At 35.0% G+C, this 20,038-nt stretch overlaps 1 protein-coding gene across 1 annotated transcript; it reads left to right on the top strand.

Annotated features, from left to right (window-relative positions):
* Positions 1 to 515: 515 nt before the first annotated feature.
* LOC149793446 (salivary peroxidase/catechol oxidase-like) lies at positions 516 to 17,981 on the top strand. The gene is made up of 14 exons (XM_089967441.1): positions 516 to 621; positions 1,091 to 1,329; positions 2,124 to 2,250; positions 3,497 to 3,705; positions 4,539 to 4,718; positions 5,676 to 5,724; positions 8,904 to 9,022; positions 9,538 to 9,639; positions 10,372 to 10,488; positions 10,690 to 11,159; positions 13,283 to 13,482; positions 13,932 to 14,098; positions 16,394 to 16,499; positions 17,081 to 17,981. Exons 1-14 carry the CDS (start codon positions 611 to 613, stop codon positions 17,340 to 17,342), a joined length of 2,358 nt encoding a protein of 785 aa, XP_089823567.1. The 5' UTR covers positions 516 to 610; the 3' UTR covers positions 17,343 to 17,981.
* The last annotated feature ends 2,057 nt before the right edge of the window (positions 17,982 to 20,038 follow it).

The following is a 20,038-nucleotide window of genomic DNA, read 5'->3' as shown; positions in this document are numbered from 1 at the left end:
AAAAAACCCACATAACGTAACAATATAAATCTAGCATAGAATGAAACATTTTAGACCACACAGACCACTCAAGACCTTCATGTGACTTATCAACAATATCTCCTTTTCTCCTTTTAAAAACTATATATAATATAGTTTTTAAAAAATCCTCAAAAAATCTTCCTCTTGATTTCTCTTTGTCATGTTTACAATGAGATTAAACACATTCATATCCCCTGATATTAAAGTGGCAAGAGTCATCCGGATTTATCCTTGTCCTATGACATCAAATTATTAAATGTTTTTAGCTTTTAAACCGTGAACAATACAGGATGTGTGAAAAATATATGCAAATGTAATAACTAATGTCTGGATATCAGGAGAACGTAAAATGAATATAACACCACAAGGAAGCAAACGTGCACATCTACGTTCATGTACGCATAATTTGAATGCATTCTAAGCAGATACCTGGCAGTTCCGGATTCAAACGTTTGCTGATGACTAAATGCTAATTAGGGTTATACATAAATTCTAATGCAGTGTATAAATATCAAGATTGCTCACACAATCGACAACAGTTTTGTCCCTGCACCAACAGTTACGTAGAAGTCGTTATTTGCGATCTGACATGAGTGAAAGGTAAAATTCTATTAATATCTAGTGAATGTAAATGTTTTATTTATTTATTTATTTACCATTGTTATTTTACGAAAAGATTTTATTTTAGTGTCTTTCTGTCGTATGCTATACACCTTTCCCCTATATTAGATGCATTATACGTAAGCATAACAATGTTCGTTTAAATTCTATCAAAAAAATAGTATCCATTATATTAACTCATTCTGTATATATTTTCCCACTAATACAAGATAGTTTTTTCCCCGAAAATTCAAACTTTGAAATTTGCGTGCATTTATCCATCCATGCATAAATCTGTCTGTTCTGTCTGTCAGTCTCTATCTCTCTCGTGCTCCTTCTTTGTGAGGAAGTACATAATTTACTTCATTGCATTTTAAAACAAATTAGATACAATTTCTATTAAATCATAAAGTCACGTCTCATAACAGGAATACATGGAGTTACAAACAGTTTCATGTCTACATTTTAGGCTACTACATCAAACATTTCCTTTCCTACTTGGCCTTCTGGTTTTGTTAATATGCGCAGAAGGAATACGCCTATCTGTGCATCAGGTGGAAACAGATCTATTCCATCACGTGGACGTCACGCGTACTGAACAAATCCAGAAAGATTCAGTTCTGTCAAGAATCGTGTCAGAATCTCTGCACAGTATAGAGGGCGCTATTCAGGCAGCTGATGGCAAAGACAAAAAACTCTTTGACCAGGGTGTGTAGATCTATATTAATTTTATTAATAGTATACTTCCATCGATAGTATCTGGGACTAAAATCTAGTCGATGTAGCGTCGGTAACCAATGATCATTTTCAACATCACAGATTTATTCTTTGTAAACCAAAGTACCTTATAATTAATGAGAGTCTTTGAATTTGTATTGCTATATTTTGTACTATAATTCTATAGAGTAACTTTAGTGATCCATGAAACATCGCCTTCTATACTAAACTTAAAATTGCGTTGATAGTGGATCAGAAAGATTAACGGAAATTAAGCAAACTATTTTTTAGCTTTACTTAGAGAGTTAAAATAAACTAATGGAATATATTTTAAAAATATATGTTTAAGGTATTCCAAGTATTGGCACCGTTATTAGACAAGATTCCAATTCTCAGTTTTCTTGACCTATATAAAAGGGTAAAGAATAAATAACATGTGCCAAAAAAGGACGCAGACGTTCTTTAATTATGTCGGATAGCTATTCTCTCGTCAATGTTATATCGCCATGTAGAAAAACGAATGAGTGATGAATAAAAAACCTTCAGAAAATAGCTGGATAAATTCCAGATTTAAAAAAGTAAAAATCTTGATTATGGAAAACTATGTATGTGTTATTTAACATTGCCTGACAGTAACTTAATATATTATAAGTCATTCTGGACTCTCTACCCTTGCGACTGCTGGAAATAGATGCTGATAATACTGATGATAATGATGATGATGTTAGGATGATAGTGATGATGGTGGCATACATTATTATTATTATTATTATTATTATTAAAAGGTATAGACCGGGTATATCCAAGAAGTACGGATGCCTTCGGACCCCATCTCTTAACCAGCTCACAAGCTTTAAAAATAGCTACATTTGGAAAGCTTTTTACAGGAATAACCAAAACTGCAGTTGAGACGTGAGTACAAGCGCCATTTAAAACTATATGCATTTCTAATACTTTTATTTCCATAATAAACATTTTAGATAGTCATTCAACAACTGAGATTCGATCGATCGAGAGAATACTTCAATAACTTTAATGATGCAACAAACCTACAGTACGTATCGTTGTATTTATGTCTCTGTCATTATTTCCATAGACTTTCCTATATGTTTGATCATCGGTGTGGGAAGGATCTCAAACTGAATAATTGGCCAGTGGTTGGTACATTGGTCTTCACGAAACGTTATGAGTTAGTTTTGTAAACTGACATCTCCATGTTTCTTGATATAAGATTATATTTTTGCATTCTCACGTATAAGTCTGTAGTAATTAGAGACAAATATAATTTAGTACATTAGCTATTTGGAGCATTTATTCGTGGTATAGAGTATAAAATAACGACATGTATATTTAAAAGGCCATACTAATAAACCATACCAATGTGAAGAACGAAAGCCATACAAGCGTGCCATTAATCTCTTGAATATGTATATGTATGTTGCAATTATAGTTTATATTTTCTTCCTGAATAATAAACAATTGTACAGCTTTTATCCTTTTGTTTATAACTGAATTCTGACTTTTAGTGGGTACATACTTATTTTGAACAAAAATGTTTGGGTACAAAATATTTATCCCGCTTTCACTTTAAAAATAATCGATGTGCCAGAGAGTTCATTGTGCATTATCAGTAGTAGGTGCATGAATGGATCCCCCTGCATATTCGTAAATGTCAAATAGATCCGATACACCTTCCTGTGTGGCGCAAGAGGTGACTAACAGAGGCAAGGTACCTGTTACGATATACATCCAGTAATGGTGTTCCAACTGACAAGTTCCGAGACCTTTTGAAGATTGCGATTAATACATGTATTTTGTAGCTTATCTTGTTAGATCTAACACTTCTCTCCTTTATTTTTTGTTTCATATGTGTTTTGGAGGAGATTTTGAAAAATTTTTACCCTTTATCTTTTGTCGTTGGAGGTATTTTATTTTGGGATTCGGGCAATGTGATTGACTTTGACATTTTTGCTAGCAAGGATTTGTTAGGCATTATATAGGCAGCAATGCGATGATGTAACCATTAAGCCTTAAATACATAAATAAATGCATACTCGCTTGCCGCAGTTTTCTTCCTAGAGTCATATATTTCACTTAGTTTGTCCTACCTACACGGTGCTTTCGTGCTTTAACATTTGCACACTTTTGCATTTCACAGGCTCAATATTTCAGCACAGAATATTGAACAACAATTATCCAGGCCAATACCGATTCTGAAGTGTCCATTTTCAAATGTTCCTGACTGTAGCCATGCTGCAACGTCCCGGTACAGAAGCATAGACGGCTCTTGCAATAACTTGGACAATGGACTCTGGGGTCGATCGTTTACCCCTTTCGAGAGAATGATACCAGCACATTATGACAATGGTATGGAAAGATGTCCATTTCATAAATATAATCCATCAGAAGTAATCAACATTTAATCCAACAACATATTCAGTCGATAGTGAAGAATATAATAGATCCCAAAAATAGAAAGTGAAATGACAACATAGAAGAAGAAATATAAATGATCAAAATATTGATTTCAACGGTCGATATGTAATTAAACATATTTCTTCCGCAATCAATTCAATTTTGCCGCTTGCTTTGCGGCAATATTCATATTTAACCTTCTTTGAAGTGGAAGATAAGGTAATGTAACTTAAACATGGATGTGTAAAGTACACAAATCAATTGATTTAATGTGAATCATTTTCGGAGTTCTGAATAAGAGTGCACGAAATTGTTTTAAGACAGAGGTGAAAGGTTATCATATTAGTTTTTATTTTTGTGAAAATTAGTCGTTGGTATAATGATTTATATAATCTTCAGAATATATCTGGAATGGTTATAGATAAGAAAAAGAAATTATATATGAAATTGTAGTATCCAGTATGACTGATGTAATGAAAAGTTATACACCATAGCTGATGGACACAGGGCACTACAGCTGAAGGTTGAGGCACATACTTCTTTATTCTGCTGCTTACACCTTTCGGGCGGTGGTAGTTTTTATTGTATGACTAGTGAACAGTTATGCAGTGTCGAGATATATACATGGTGCTAATAAATTGAACGAAAAAGTGAAGATTAAAAAGAAACAGTATGTAAGCAAATCCAGGCTTGTTTAAGGTTTAAAGGCTGAGCTATAGTTTTCACCAAATGAAGCAAAACTGGACGAGAAAAAACATTTAACAATCAGTTATATCCAATTCTAGGTGTTGATGAACCGAGACAAACCAGTACATCCGGAGGACCTCTGCCCCTGGCGCGAAAGATCAGCTCACAGTTTCATCAGCAGAGCCTCCTCGGTCATTTGATGCCAGACCTCAGTCACATGGCCATGGAATTTGGACAATTTTTGAGTCACGATATTCAGAGGAATGCTTTGTCCACAGGTATTACTATAGGGTCTATTGTAAGATGGGCGAATTAGGTTAATTAAATGAAACAATCAAGCCAAATCTTCAACTGAAGACACGACAAGTGCGTGTCATATTTACCATCTGTTCCATTATTTCTTTGTTAAATCTAGCATATATTTACAACGTCTCAACCATTCTTCAAATGGAAGGGGAGGGGGGTGGGTCTCGTGACTGGTTCTAGAATATACACAGCTATTATTAGTATTATTATTATTATTATACAGTTTAAATGCAGTGTAATGAATTAAATAGGTTTCAATGCATAAGATGTTAAAAACTTTTCCTTCAGAATTAGTTGTTCAATTCAGAACGCATTATAGCTGGTGAATTACAAGATGCTCCCCTGAAACTGGATGTTATTATATACATCCGATTTATTATGAAAAAAACCTTTCACAGCATCCTTAATTTCTATAACATTCATTTTAATCAATATTCCTGTAAAATAAGGGTTTTGATAGTAATTTGTTTAGTATCATACAAAGCTATGCTTCTCAGATGCCCTTTATTATTTTTATGTATTTCAATGCACAATCGCTATGTAATCCTTGTTTCATTGCAATATGTTTGATGGTGTTTGATCATTGTAGACTGAAAGCTCATGATCTCTCTCTCTCTCTCTCTCTCTCTCTCTCTCTCTCTCTCTCTCATACACACACACACACACCTTTTTCCGTTAGTATGCTAGGTCTTGATTACGCTAATGTTCAGATCCCGCTATGTGCTTATAATCTGTCTGTACAACAAAGAGGCTATAATATAACAAGATCATGTCGCTAGGGTATTATTACAGTTTTACAACATATAACTATCTTAACATAAAACACAAATTTGCTGTTGAACTTTAACACCGAGTTTAAGAAACGAATGTTTAATAGCTTCTTGTTATCGACAGGTATTTATTTAGATTTCGTATGTATATATTTCCAGGTCACGACGGTGCCAACATTAACTGTTGCGGAAATAATAGACCATCAAGGTAATATACGGTATAACTTATTTTTTGTTGCCTTTTTATAAATTGAACTGAGCAGATTGGTTTTTATCTCAACAAAAGACACTGGTCCAAGTACGAGCTATTTATGTTTCTTTCTCTCATCTGACATACATGATAGATAATTAAGTCCAAACCAATGCAAGTAAATCTTCCAAGTATATTTGTTATTTTGCACTTTTTTATTATGTCATTGTAGAAGTATTTTTGTGTGTGTGTGATATGGATTTTTAACGTAGCTTTCACAATGTTTCAGTCATATCGCTACGATGTTTGCAGTGTCACAGTTTATAGTGATGCCTAGCACTGGGGCATCATGCCGTAGACATGTAGCACGATGTCCCACCCAGTCACATTATCCTGACACCAGGCCGACCAGTCCTAACACTAACCTCTTATTGCTGAGCGCCAAGCGAGGCAGCTGTTGGTACCATTTTTGTAAGTCTTTGGTATGACTCGGCCGGGGATCGAACCCACGACCTCCCGCATCCGAGGCGGACGCTCTAACCACTAGGCCACCGGAGCGGTAGAAGTATTTTTAATATGGCATTTGTGCAAATTTGATTAATAACTGAATCTCCATCTCTCTGCAGACATAGATGCTCGCGCGCGCGTGTGTGTGTGTGTGTGTGTGCGCGCGCGCGCGTTTGTAAATGCCGCGAAATGGGGACATCAGTGTGAATACACACCAACAGACCGGGGACACAGCTAGAAAAGGGGACGTCCCCATTTTGCAATGTCGGCTTAAATGGAATGCCAATGGCTTATTTAATGATACAAACCTTAAAATAAGCGTATCTGAGCATGTTCCTATGTTGTTGGTATTTTTTTAATATCATGCTATACACAACAATACACACGTCCCACTCGACTCAAAACCTCATCTGTATCAGTCGGAAAACTGCGTCCCCGTTTACGCGGTAAAAAATGCACACTGTTGTGCTCTTTGATTGCGCACTTAGCTTCCGAATTACTGACCGATGATGGCTTCAAGAAGATCTAACAGGATTTAAATCATTTATATAAATATAGACAAATATATATGATATATTTTATATGTTAACACAGAGAGCAATATCAACATACATGTTTATTAATGGGTAGTCCAACGTTCATAACACATTTCGCCAACTTAGATCAGGAATCACGAAAACTGAATAAAAGGTTTCATGCAGATATTATGCATGTTTGTTACGATGGACAAGAGTTTCTAGCAATTCATCTGTGCTTGTATATTTTTTCTCCTATTTAACTCGAAGCCATTTACGTTTGGGTAAGAAATACACTGGAAAATATCAACATTGATTTTAGTTCATTCAAATGTAGTTAGAAGCGTAATAATGAACGGTCTACACGGTAACCAAAATCTAATACCATTTCTTTCCTCGAATTAACGATATCGGAGGTAAATGATCAACAAGTTAAGCTTGAGCCAATAGGAAATAAAAATAACTTTTGTAAGTGCTTGTACATGGCACCAGTTACTACGCTGAAAATACAAGTTTTTATACTCAAATTTAGTGTTTCTGTATGTATCATAAATGTGCATGCTGGCTAAAGTAAAAATAATGTGAAAGAAAACAATCAGAAACATTTTGTTCGACTCGGAGGTGTGATCAAATATTTCAGATTCTGTTCTCGTTTAGTCAGTGCCTTTTTATATTCTCTCTCTCTCTCTCTCTCTCTCTCTCTCTCTCTCTCTCTCTCTCGGCTTCGTTGCTTATATCTGTTGTTCTTCCTTCTTGCTAGTTTCATTTCTTTCTGGCCGTAAGTTCCCTGTTTTCCTCTTTTTCTTAGGGAACGATGATAACAGTCGTGAATTTTTTTCTAATAAACTAACGACCACAACTAAGCAACATTAAATTTACAACTGACTTCACTAAGCGAAAGGCAGAACATTTATAATGTTACATACAAGAGGTCTCTTTAGTGAACGAATGAAACAAACTATAATAATTTTCCTCTAATTAATGCATGACCACCAATATCACAACTGCACATTTACATCACAACTTCACAATTGCCTGCCTACCTCACATATACATTGTTTTTCCTTAACATATTTCCGTAACGTAGCGCCGGTATGTAACTACTATACAATACAAATCACAACTCAAACACCAAATACCGAGAACTATTTTTCCTACGCTACCTTAAGTCAGTCAATCATGATTTTAAGCCTCATTTTGTCTGTAACTCTACACCATATTTACCATCATAGTAAGAATAAAAGCGTTCTCCACATAACGGGACGGTCCATTATAAATCTTTCAATTGTACGATTTACCAGTTTCTGTCATAAATACTGCATATGGCATCACACATTAATCCACATAATTAGATTTTAATAGGGACTATTTGGGTCCGGGACACTTATGCGGCTCTGACCTGAGCTCACTAAAACTAAACCATGCCAGCATGCAAAATAAACTGTTGGTGTTTAATATTGAAGAGGTCTTATCGTGCATTGGCTTATTAATGAAGGGGATTGCACTAAAGTGGCAACGTTTTGTACACCAAAGTTAAAAATGTGTTATTGTGTGGGACACTTTAAATTCTAAACCATAGTCTTACCAATACAATTATCTTAACCGAAGATTGGCATGCAGATCTTTGGTGATTATAACATTTTACAAAAAGAGACACAGCCTCTTTATTTTCACACAATTCCGACAATTCAACTTCTTCAAACTCCTGGACACCATTTTTACTTACATATACAACAAACATTATATAAACATTCAATATCATAATTTTAATTTAGTTTATTCTTATGGATGGGAACTATGTGTCGCAGGTGAGATATCTGCAGCGTTTAGATTGAATTGATTTCTATTTAGAATCAAAATACATACTTAGTGAATGTCCCATATTTTATTGTATATTTTTAGCACTGTGTGCATGTATGTATCAAATGCATATCAAAATAGATCTTTATCGCTCATAATTTGTTAAAATAAAGATGTCCCCGTTTTGATGGTAAAAATCATATGTCCCCGTTTTGTAGGTTTTACAAGAATGTGTGTGTGTGTTATATTATGTATGTTTCATAACGTTGTAGTTATGGAAGAATATAAACTCGTATGTTAGTTTGATTGCTTTCTTACAATGTCTGTTTAATTCTATGAAATATGCATATGATGGGCATATATCTTGTTCCATAGTGAGGACCCCTGCTTTGCTATTCAGATCCCCACAGATGACCCTTACTATTCAAAGTTTAACAGGACATGCATGAACTTCGTCAGGGCCCTTCCGACTCCAAAACTGGATTGTCGTCTAGGTAATTATATAGACACAACAACGTTTATTTTGACCCTTGACTTTCAGCATGTATTTGCTTGACATACATACACACACACACAAGCTTAAGAATCAAAGAACGTATATTCCAGTGTGAAGTGCAACACTATCTACCACACATCCAATGGAAACACCTGGTCTAATTTTACTTCGGTAAAACTGAAATAATGTTTTCCGTTTTTCCAATGACACTGCCAAGGAGGAACACAAACTCAGGTTCATTAACACTTAGTTCCTGCTTGTACGTTTATCATAACCAGCTAGAAAAAGAAAGGTGTGTGTGTGTGTGTATGCATGTGTGTGGCTTAAATCTTCAAGAGCTTGATGTATGGTAAACCAGCTTCAAACGTTGAAACGTTCTTAATTTTTCGAAGACTTTTATATATTCCACCCAACCACGAAACAAGAAAGAAACAATGAGACTAAAATATAGAGTTCATTATGCATTGAATGATATATTCTTAATTCTACATCATTAGTCTTTTTTTTGTACAGGACAAAGGCAGCAATTAAATCAAAATACTCATTACATCGACGGGTCACAGATCTACGGATCAGATGCAAATACCAGCAACTCCCTTAGAGCATTCACTGGAGGTGAGTAGTAGTAGCAGTAGTAATAATAATAATAATAATATAATAATAATAGTAATAATAATAACGATAATATTACTAATAACAATGTAAATAATGATAATTTCTTTTTATATTCCGAATCCGGTTCCAAAGAAGAGGCTGTTGCATTGGTCTTATGTTCCATTTACAAAGCTGTATTTGCTGAGTACAAACGTATTATGTGCACAGAAGAATTGAATAATAAATGTACAAACTGTTATTAAACCGGCTGTAATGTAGAGATATATATTAACTGTTATTAAAAAGGCTGTACTTTAGAGCTGTCAATACCGTTATGAAACCAGCTATAATGTAATGCTGTTCATAGACTGTAATTAAACCGACTGTAATGTAGATCTGTCTATACACTGTTATCATACCGGCTGTAACCTAGAGCTGACTATTGGCTGTTGTTAAACCGGCTATAAACTCTTGAGCTATAAGCAAATTAATGCTATTCTTACCATTTAGGATTATTCCGTTTAATGCTCTTCCAAATCTAACTGACATTAGTTTCTGAATCGGATAGAGAGGCCTTAATCTGGAATGTTATTTGGCCAATCATTAAATACAATGACGCCGTATTTTTTAATTATTTCTCTTCGTTTCACGATGTACTTAAAGTGATAAGCAAAATCACAAATTACAAGCTTCAATGCATGCTTTGATATTTTTGTCGTTAACTTCTGAAGACGATGTCTTTATCATGTGCAGGTAAACTTAAAACTGGAGCAGATCCCAACATTCCAAACCTGTTGCCAAAGGACACAGCAAACGCAGCCAATTGCATTCTGCCCACGTCCAATGCCAATGTGAAGTGCTTCCTGGCAGGTAAATGTCCACTTATTTATCGTTGTGATTTGCAATGATGGGGAAACATATGTATAGTTCTCACATGGATTTTCCACTTTTTATACACCATAGTAATGTTTTTAAAATATAATCAATTAAGGTGCCATCATATCAAGCGAATGCCTGCTAATGGAATCATTGTGTACGTTCATGACTTAAGTTTTACAAATGATCTTTTAGGGGATATTCGAGTTAACCAGCATCCAGCCCTTAGCTCACTTCATACAATCTTCATGAGGGAACACAATAGAATTGCTGCAGGGCTTGCAGCTCTGAACAACAATTGGACGGACCAGATTCTGTACGACGAAGCCAGAAAGATTGTCAGTGCCATGCTTCAGCATATAACATACAAAGAGTACCTTCCCGAAATCCTTGGTGATGCCATCATGAATTCATATGACCTTAACCCTCTCACAAGTGGCTACTTTAATGGGTATGACAGTACTGTAAATCCAGCCAGTAGGAATGAATTTGCTGCTTCCGCCTTCAGATTTGGGCACAGCATGGTCCACGATTCGCTTAAGTATACCGACAATGGCGGAGATCGACTGTTCAAAGATGTTTTTCTCAACCCTGCTTTGCTGTATCACCCCACTGGAGGAGTTGATGGCATAATTAAAGGTCTCACAGACTCGTATTCTCAAAAGGTAAGGAACTCGCAATCAAGCTTCCAAATAGTTTCCCTTTGTATGACTCCTTGTGGTGCCAATCAACTGACTGTGCTTGTTGATGTCAATCAAGGTCTTATTTGGTAAAATAGAGAATAGGCAAAATGGTTTTTGAACTTAATATTCCCATATACAAATTGTTATGGGTCTTCAGGTAGGAAGATGGAGTATACTTATTTCTTGAATCACTTGTGGAACAAACAAGATCGGATGACATTGTACACATGCTTTCCAAATTTCATCTTGCATCGGTAATTCAGGATTACGAAATTTCAAATAACGTGTCGCAATACATTTCTTTACAAGAACTATTAGCGAGAATTTAACTATCCGATGCATGTTTAGAGGAATTTGCTTTAATAATACTTAATTTCCTTCGAGTGAATTGTAGTTCAAGTCTCTTACACTTTCGGCCAAACGTTATACGAATGTTGATTGTCAGATAACATTATAACCTCCGCTTCATTTGCATTTCTTCTTTAGTCATTTATGCATTAACCTACGAGACTATACAGTGATAGAATATGGTTTGTCACATCTAGGAAAAGTTAAACCCCTTTACGAGTGATGACATGTTCATTTTGATGAAGTAATAATTAATTAAACTAAAATATTTCAACTCAAATATTGTTAAAGTTCCATACTCATATGTATATGTCATATTTTTGTTCGAGATTGGAGATTAGAGAGCAAGCCTATGTCACACGTACATTTATCAAATGTCTCTGTACATTATGTTATAGGAGTTTTACAGTAAACTTTCGACCTGCTGTTGCTGATGTGGCTGAAATCTTAGCGCACTGGTCTGGGTTTTGATTCGAATTGTACCCATATAGCAGTCCAAATCTGCTGCCTTTGTGTGTACTTGGGCAATGCACTTTATTCCAATTTAGCCTACTTACTGTACCGTAAAACGTCAAACGTAACTCTATAATCATGCAATCTTGCCTTTTGACTTTTGAAACTGTTCTTATAAAAATTATTATAAACACGTATTAACAATAAACATATAGCTGCACTGTAACTTCCTTTTGAAGTAAATGTTTGAGTCCGCGATAGAGAGTTACAGAGGGAGCCCTAAACCTGTACTGGACAACGTCAAAAGAGGCCACACACGAAGGTACATACACGATTATATAGGTAGGAGATGCAATAGGATGTTGCCGTTGTTCGTGCGCGTTCAAAATGTCACCAAATTAAATAATACTTCATGTTGAATCATGTAAGGACAACTGAGTCGTTGGTAGTTCCGTCGCATCTTTTGAAATAGGTCAGTATATTTCCTTACAATACACAAAGCCACGCATCAAAAAAGAAATAGCACTAGTTTGTTTGACGGAATATTTACTAATTCCCACATCATTCGCACATTTGTGTCGTTATTACAACATTCCCATGTCAAAATACAACACTGACCGTGAATATGAATACCCTACTTTAAAAGCACAATTTTTGCTGAAAACCGAGCTGACACTGTAGTATAAACATTTCCACTTAACTGACATATTTAAACTCTGCTTGTTAATCACACTAGATTGGACCAAAATATACTAAGAGTTTCTGTGGAGCTTAACTTTTTTCTTTCAAGGCCATTGATATATAAATTGCTGTGCCCCATCATAATTTCAAGATTGCCGTACTTTAGATTTGTTCCTTTGACAGTTACAGGCAGTTATGTCTAGGGTTAATATGTTTATATGCAAATATGGTTAGGGTTACAAGCATTTATGTTTAAAGTTACATGCGTTTATATCTAGGGTGGTAGGCATTTATGTCTAGCTTAGATTTTCCAGTATTTTCCCTTGAAAAGTGCTTTATAAAACAATAAACCCCATATCAAGAGGGTATAACAACTTGGAACATTTTTGTCAGCTTTTATTCCTTGTAATTTGACTCGTATTAAAGACACAAGAAGCAAAATCAATCAGTTTCGAAGCTTAACATGTACAATTTAAAAGCCAGTTTTCCATATGACGAGGATTTTCCAGTGTTGAAATAGTATAGCTCTTTGAATCGTGACACCCGGTTGTCTTATTCAAATAAATACAAATGAATTTAAATTTATCTTGGAACTCAGAATGATCAAGATTACAATTCGGCAGGTTGACGAGCGCTTAAGTAGCCAGCTTACCCGCCATTTATTTGAGTCTCAGCCAGGGTTTGGTGCTGACTTGGCGGCCATTAACATCCAGAGGGGAAGGGATCACGGCATTCCAGGCTATCTTCTTATGAAGGCAATATGTGACGTTGATAGCAACGTCCACGATCCCGCTGTCTGGAACGCACTCAAGGCAGTGTACAAGTAAGTCAGCTTGAAAATGTAATAAAAGACTAAAATAAGATAAAATTATAAAATTTGAATAGTTTTATTAAATGTTTTGCTACATTTTCTTTACTTCTGATTTGACGATTAATTCCTCATCATGTGTACTCATGACGTTCGTTTTGAGATGTAAAATTGCTACAATGAAACAATACATTGGTTTTCTTTAGGTTTAACATTAGGGTTCTGAGGGGTAAGATGTCCTAAAATTCAAACTATGTTTATTATAGACATAGTAAAAGAAAGGTTACATATACATCATAATATATACAGATACGTGTTCTATTTAACTGGCAACAGCTACTACAGAATATCTGCATTGTATGCACGTCTGTTAGATGAATACGACAGGAAATGTTAAACATTGCAAACTCGAATGACCTTGAAAGTTAATCTGAGTTGATTTTATTAATAATTCGTTGATCTAGGAACTCTTATGACATCGACCTGTTCTCGGGGGGAGTTTCTGAGAAACCTGTTACTGGCGGAAAGATTGGGCCAACGTTTGCTTGTATTATTGCCAAGCAATTCGAAGCCTTGAAAAAGGGAGATAGATACTACTATGAAAACTCGGGTGACCAAGCATTCACACTTGGTAAGTACAATCCTGTTAGCTAGATGATATTTGCTAGTTTCCGATGACATTATGGCATACTCTATTTCAAAAAGACAATTAGTACCAAATACACATAGAAAAAGAGTAAAAATATAACATAAATCTTGTATTCAATTTGCTACTGTTTTTCTTCTGATTTGTCACCTGGCCATAAAGCCATAAGCTTGCAGGTATTATTTAATCAATTATATACAGGGCATCCAGGTATAACGGCCCTTCAGGTTGTATAAATTATGCTAGTATGGACACAATAATAAAATAGCTTCAAATAATTTCTTCTCCAAAATCACGAAATTTTATTTAAGGAAACATGTTGACACAGTCATGTAATTAAGGATGTTCATATCTATGCAATGCATTCAAATCATCCATCAAATGTCATTGCAGCTACAAAAAATAACGGAACATAATCCAACCGCATTTGATAGAAAGCACTCTGCATACAGACAAATCCACTTAGAAATAGCAGGAATTAACACTTTTAAATAAAACATACAACCAACAGCATTGAGAGATGTTTTTTTTATGTAAAAAAACAGATCCATCATCCTGGCCCATATATCCTGACCAACAACTCTTCTTTCTTGCAACTCTTTAGATATCAGACAGATGAGCAGTCTCATATATGCATTGACGTCTTCTTTTCTTGACACACATATAGTGTAGCCACTGATACCATGATTTTGCACAGTACCCATCCCTGTGGTATAGTAAAGCAAAATTTGCATGGTACATAGCTATGTTTCGGTTAATGGTGAAACGTGATGGAAGAGTTGCCAGGATTCAATGTAGCTGTTTTGGCCAATATATATATATATATATATATATATATATATATATATATATATATATATATATATATATATATATATATATATATATATATATATATCAACCATCAGCAAGAAAATAAATAATATCTGTGTCATAGCCCTACATATTTGCTTATGTTTGGACAAAACTATGACTACTACTTGTATACTGTATGCCTGCAAATCAAACACGTACACACACACACAATTATATATATATATATATATATATATATATATATATATATATATATATATATATATATATATATATATATATATATATATATATATCCAGTTTGATTGTACTTTTCCTGTCTCCATAATGAGGTTTATTTGCTGACAGTAAATGTTGAATATTTTGGGAAAACAATTGCTGGGATATTTTAAAGTCAACGTATCGCGCCTACTGTAGCAACAGCAAGTAATACACTTATCTACATCAATATACTAATGGAGGCAAAACCATTTTGTTTTAATAATTATTTTATACTTGTATTTACCAAGGTAGAGAATGATTTTAGCCTTTAGAAGAATGCATAATTTGAATGAATTTTCTTTACCTTTATGAAAATATATGCATCTTTGATGCTTCTTCTCTCTCCAAGATATAGCAGGACCACGTGATTTTATGTGAAGGTTGTGGTATCAAAGCGCCATTTTCAGGGGTCAAGGATTTGTACCAATTATTCATCGATCATAGTCGACTCATATGTTGTACTCACGCTTATGGTTTGTAACTCAGAATTACTGTAAAATATACTTTTTCTGAAGTGATAGATGGCAGGTCAACACCGTCTGTCAGGTGGTTGAGAAGTAAATACGCGTTTGAATATAAATTAGATACACCGTGTATACAATACATAAACTCATTTTCCTTTGTTCTTTTCTACGCATAGGTAATATACACGTGTATTGCACTGGAACGGTGTGTTTTTATATGGAGATTTAATTATCTTACAGAAAACTAATAGGTAACATTCAATAACAATTACAGCCATCAAGGTGCAAACGAAAAAAAGATAATGCAATTGTAAAATTATACTGAGAGAAGGCGAAATGTTCTCGCACCTAATAAATAGTTCTATGAGCGGTGTTCATTATTTATATAGGTAGAGGAAGAAGTTCTAGAAAACGAGGACTTGATTTTTTTTATTTTATAAAAATCTTTATCTACCTATAAATGCTCAAGGGTACTAAATGTTGTTGTGCTTAATAAAGTCGAAATCGATTGTGTCTTGATCAAATGAGTTTCATCGTTGGAATCACTTCTGAGAATTGTATTGTGAGAATGATAAAGTACGTTGTGCACAGGTAAGTCACTGGCTGTACTCAGTGACAGCTTCCCTAGATCAGAATGTTCGATATACGAGTCCAGTGTGTAATTAATTTACTTTCGTTTCGTTTAAAACCATACTACTCAGAGATTTTTTTAAAAGAAGAACTATTTTATATCTTGTAGAGCAATTGGACGAGATACGGAAAACGTCCTTGTCAAAGATCATCTGCAGAAATACAGGGATAACTTCAATCCCAACAAATGCTTTCACAAAAAACTCCGGTTCCAGGTATATATTTCACTTTGATGAATAATACATTTCCGAAATACTGTCATCCCATCAGAACCCTTCAGGGGGGAAAATAGGCATATATTTCACTTTACCTTAGTTATTAATGTCCAGATTAGAAAGAAAATGATGGAAATGAGAACTCTATAGACAAAGCATCTCGTAGCTGTCTTTCTAGCTAAAATTTAGACTGATTCCCTCTTATACCTTTTCAACTTCGTATCAAGGGCTTTAAGTGTAGAATATAGTGTAGACCACTGATTCATCACGGTCTTTTTATTTTTCCTTGCTCTAGTATCTTTTTGCACACCGATTGATGTTTTAACTATCCAGGAATACATGAAAGGTTGCACTATGCTGAACACACACACACACACACACACACACACACACACAGCGAGCGAGCGGGAGAGAGAGAGAGAGAGAATTAGGTAATGTTGATATAGATAAAGCTGTGAATGTAATTACATTACCATGGAGTTAAAAAAGGTGCTCTTGCTTTTTATTTCTTTCCTTTGATATCTACCTTTACAAAATATAAATATTCTTATGTTCCATGAAGAATTCATTTATCCTCTCAGGAATCCGTTGATGCCCTGCAGCGGTGTCACAGATATTGATTACAACAAGTGGAAATGTGGCTGGTCAGACTGGGGACCATGGACTCCGTGTGTAAACTTCATCCAGTTCCGATCACGCACATGTATGCAGCAAAAGCCTTGCACTGCTAATGTTTGCATCAACAATGCCCTTGAAGAGCGAATGTGTGGTTCTATCGTGTACAAGCCAAAGATCAGGAGAAGGAAAAATAAATATAACGGTGTTAAACATTACGGTAAATGAACACCAGAATTTTGCATCTTAAAATGCATTAGAAAAAAAAAAAACTTTGATATGGTTAGAAATGCAGTTTAATGAAAAACATCTATTTGACAGTCTCCAAATAGTTACCTTAGACATATCTTTTCTTTTGTCTAATAATAACAATAAACAACGTCATTCCCATGGGACCTAATATTTTATGTAAAGATTTACTTAAAATATTGAACACATCGTGTGTCATTCCAATGCGACTTAACTTATTATGTAAAATGTTTACTTAAAGTAATGTACACAACGTGTGTCAGTCCCATACGACTTAATATTTTATGTAAAATGTTTACTTAAAGTATTGAACACATCGTGTGTCATTCCCATACGACCTAATATTTTATGTAAAATGTTTACTTAAAGTATTGAACACAACGTATGGTATTCCCATATAACTTAACATATTATGTAAAATGTTTAATTAAATTATTGCATACATCGTGTGTGTAATGCTATGTTTGTGAAAACGATCAAACTCTAACCATTTTCTTTCATCACAGAGAGCGATTTCTTAGCTCGTAAATCTCAATACTTTATTGTACAATCAGTTTTGTTACATATATTTTTACACAAATTTATTTACATATTTACATAATAAAATGCATAAGTAAATATTTGTGTCATGTTTTGGTTCAACAAAAACTTTACACTTCCAGTTACACATGCATAAATGCATACCTACCTACCTAAATACCTAACTACCTACCTACCTAAATACATACATACATATACATACATACATTGGGGGTACTTTAGGATTTATGTGACTTCTATGTTAATAATGGGTGTTTTCACTAAAGAGTCTATGGTAATTTAACATGGGCGGGATACTCTTGGGTCAGTGGGAATTGAACATAGGACATGTATAGCGACAATACACATACATATACATATGCAAACCCGAGATTTATATACAAAGCATTACCTGGACCTGAAATTATGTTGTCAGTGTTCATAAATTTGCATAATTGTAAGTAAGCTATAAACAGCTACAATCAAGTAAAGAAACCAATGCCAAATCAAATGTGACTAAAAGTAATGCTAAAATTACGAAAATGTCCCAGAATTTAACGGAGAATAAACATATCCTGAACAATCGGTTACATTAGTTTAGACTAAAATAGATAAGCCTAGCCACCATTTATAGACATACCTTGTGTGACGATCCTGTTTAAGAACCCTAGCTTCTAGTTATAGTTACAACCTGTGGAAATTTATATGGAACAACCAAAGTCTATATTTATAGTCTCAAAATTTCTAGCCTCAATCAGGTCACTGTACTGAAAACTATGGGAATAATGGCAACAGTGTTGCAAGTGGCTGACCTGAATACGCGCTGCAGTGGTAGGTAGGTAGGTGAAATGCGCACGCACACAAACACAAAATACTACACGCACAAACACACACACATTCACATAAGCACACACACACAAGCACAAGCAAAAACACAAAAACAAACACACACACACACACACGTACGAGCACGCACAGTAACACAAACCAAATAATCACGCACACTTTCACAAACTTTCTTTAGTGCAGGGACAAGGGCTTTTGTTGTGTGAAAAAGACACAAAACACATACGCGCACGCACAGAAACACAAAGGATTGAAAACACAAACACGCAAAGACAAACACACGTACACGTACGCACACTAACACAAACAATAAAAAAATCACACTTTCGCAAATATTCATTAGTGCAAGGACAAGGGTTTTTGTTGTGGGAAAAAGACACAAAACACACGTATGCGCACGCACACAAACACAAATAATTATACCTACACATACACGCAAAGACAAACACACGTATGCGCACTTAAACTAACAGAAACAATAATACACGCACACTTTCACAAATATTCTTTAGTGCAGGGACAAGGGTTTTTGTTATGGGAAAAATGCACAACCACACACACGTACGCGCACTCACACAAACACAAAAAGAAAACACATAAACATACACACGTACGCGCACGCACACAAACAATAATACATGCACGCTTTCATACATATACTATAGTGCAGGGACATGACGTTTTTGTTACGGTAAAAACACAACACAAACACGTACATGCACGCACACGCACACAAACAGAAATACAAACACAAACATACACGTACGCGCACGCACACTATCACAAACAATAATACAGGCACACTTTCGCAATTATTTAGTCAGGGAAGGGACAAGGGTTTTTTGGTCACTCGTAACACGGGCAAGTAGAACGTTCCTTTTAACACTTTCCGTTTGTTTCTTCCAATTTATAGACGATATCATGACGACCACGCACTCGTGCAGTGACATGAAATAGTTTGATGTTCCAGGTGGATAAGTAATGCACACCCAATAAACCGTCGTCAACCTTTCTTGGAGACATTCACAGTTGGGGACATACCAAACAGGCGTTCCAAAACGCTAAGTTCTTTGTCGGGAGTCACTTCTTGTGGGGCACGTCGATGTATTTGAGAGTGTGTTGATGCGTATAATATTTCCACATGCTTTCTTTCAAGGTGCGTTGAAAACGTTCTACGAGGCTGATTTTGGTTTAGAGATTCTAGTTGGTGAAAAAATGAATGTTTCGTTTCATTAATTCTTTTGGAAAGCATGGTTTAGGATTGTGGTGCATTTGTCAATTTGTCATCTAAGAGGATGACGAAAGCGTTG

Source organism: Sinohyriopsis cumingii, chromosome 8 (assembly GCF_028554795.1).
Source record: "Sinohyriopsis cumingii isolate HCF-2022 chromosome 8, ASM2855479v2, whole genome shotgun sequence".
NCBI classification, from domain to species: Eukaryota; Metazoa; Mollusca; class Bivalvia; order Unionida; family Unionidae; genus Sinohyriopsis; species Sinohyriopsis cumingii.
The sequence above is the reverse complement of the archived record's forward strand: the minus strand, read 5'-3'. Positions and strand labels throughout refer to the sequence as shown.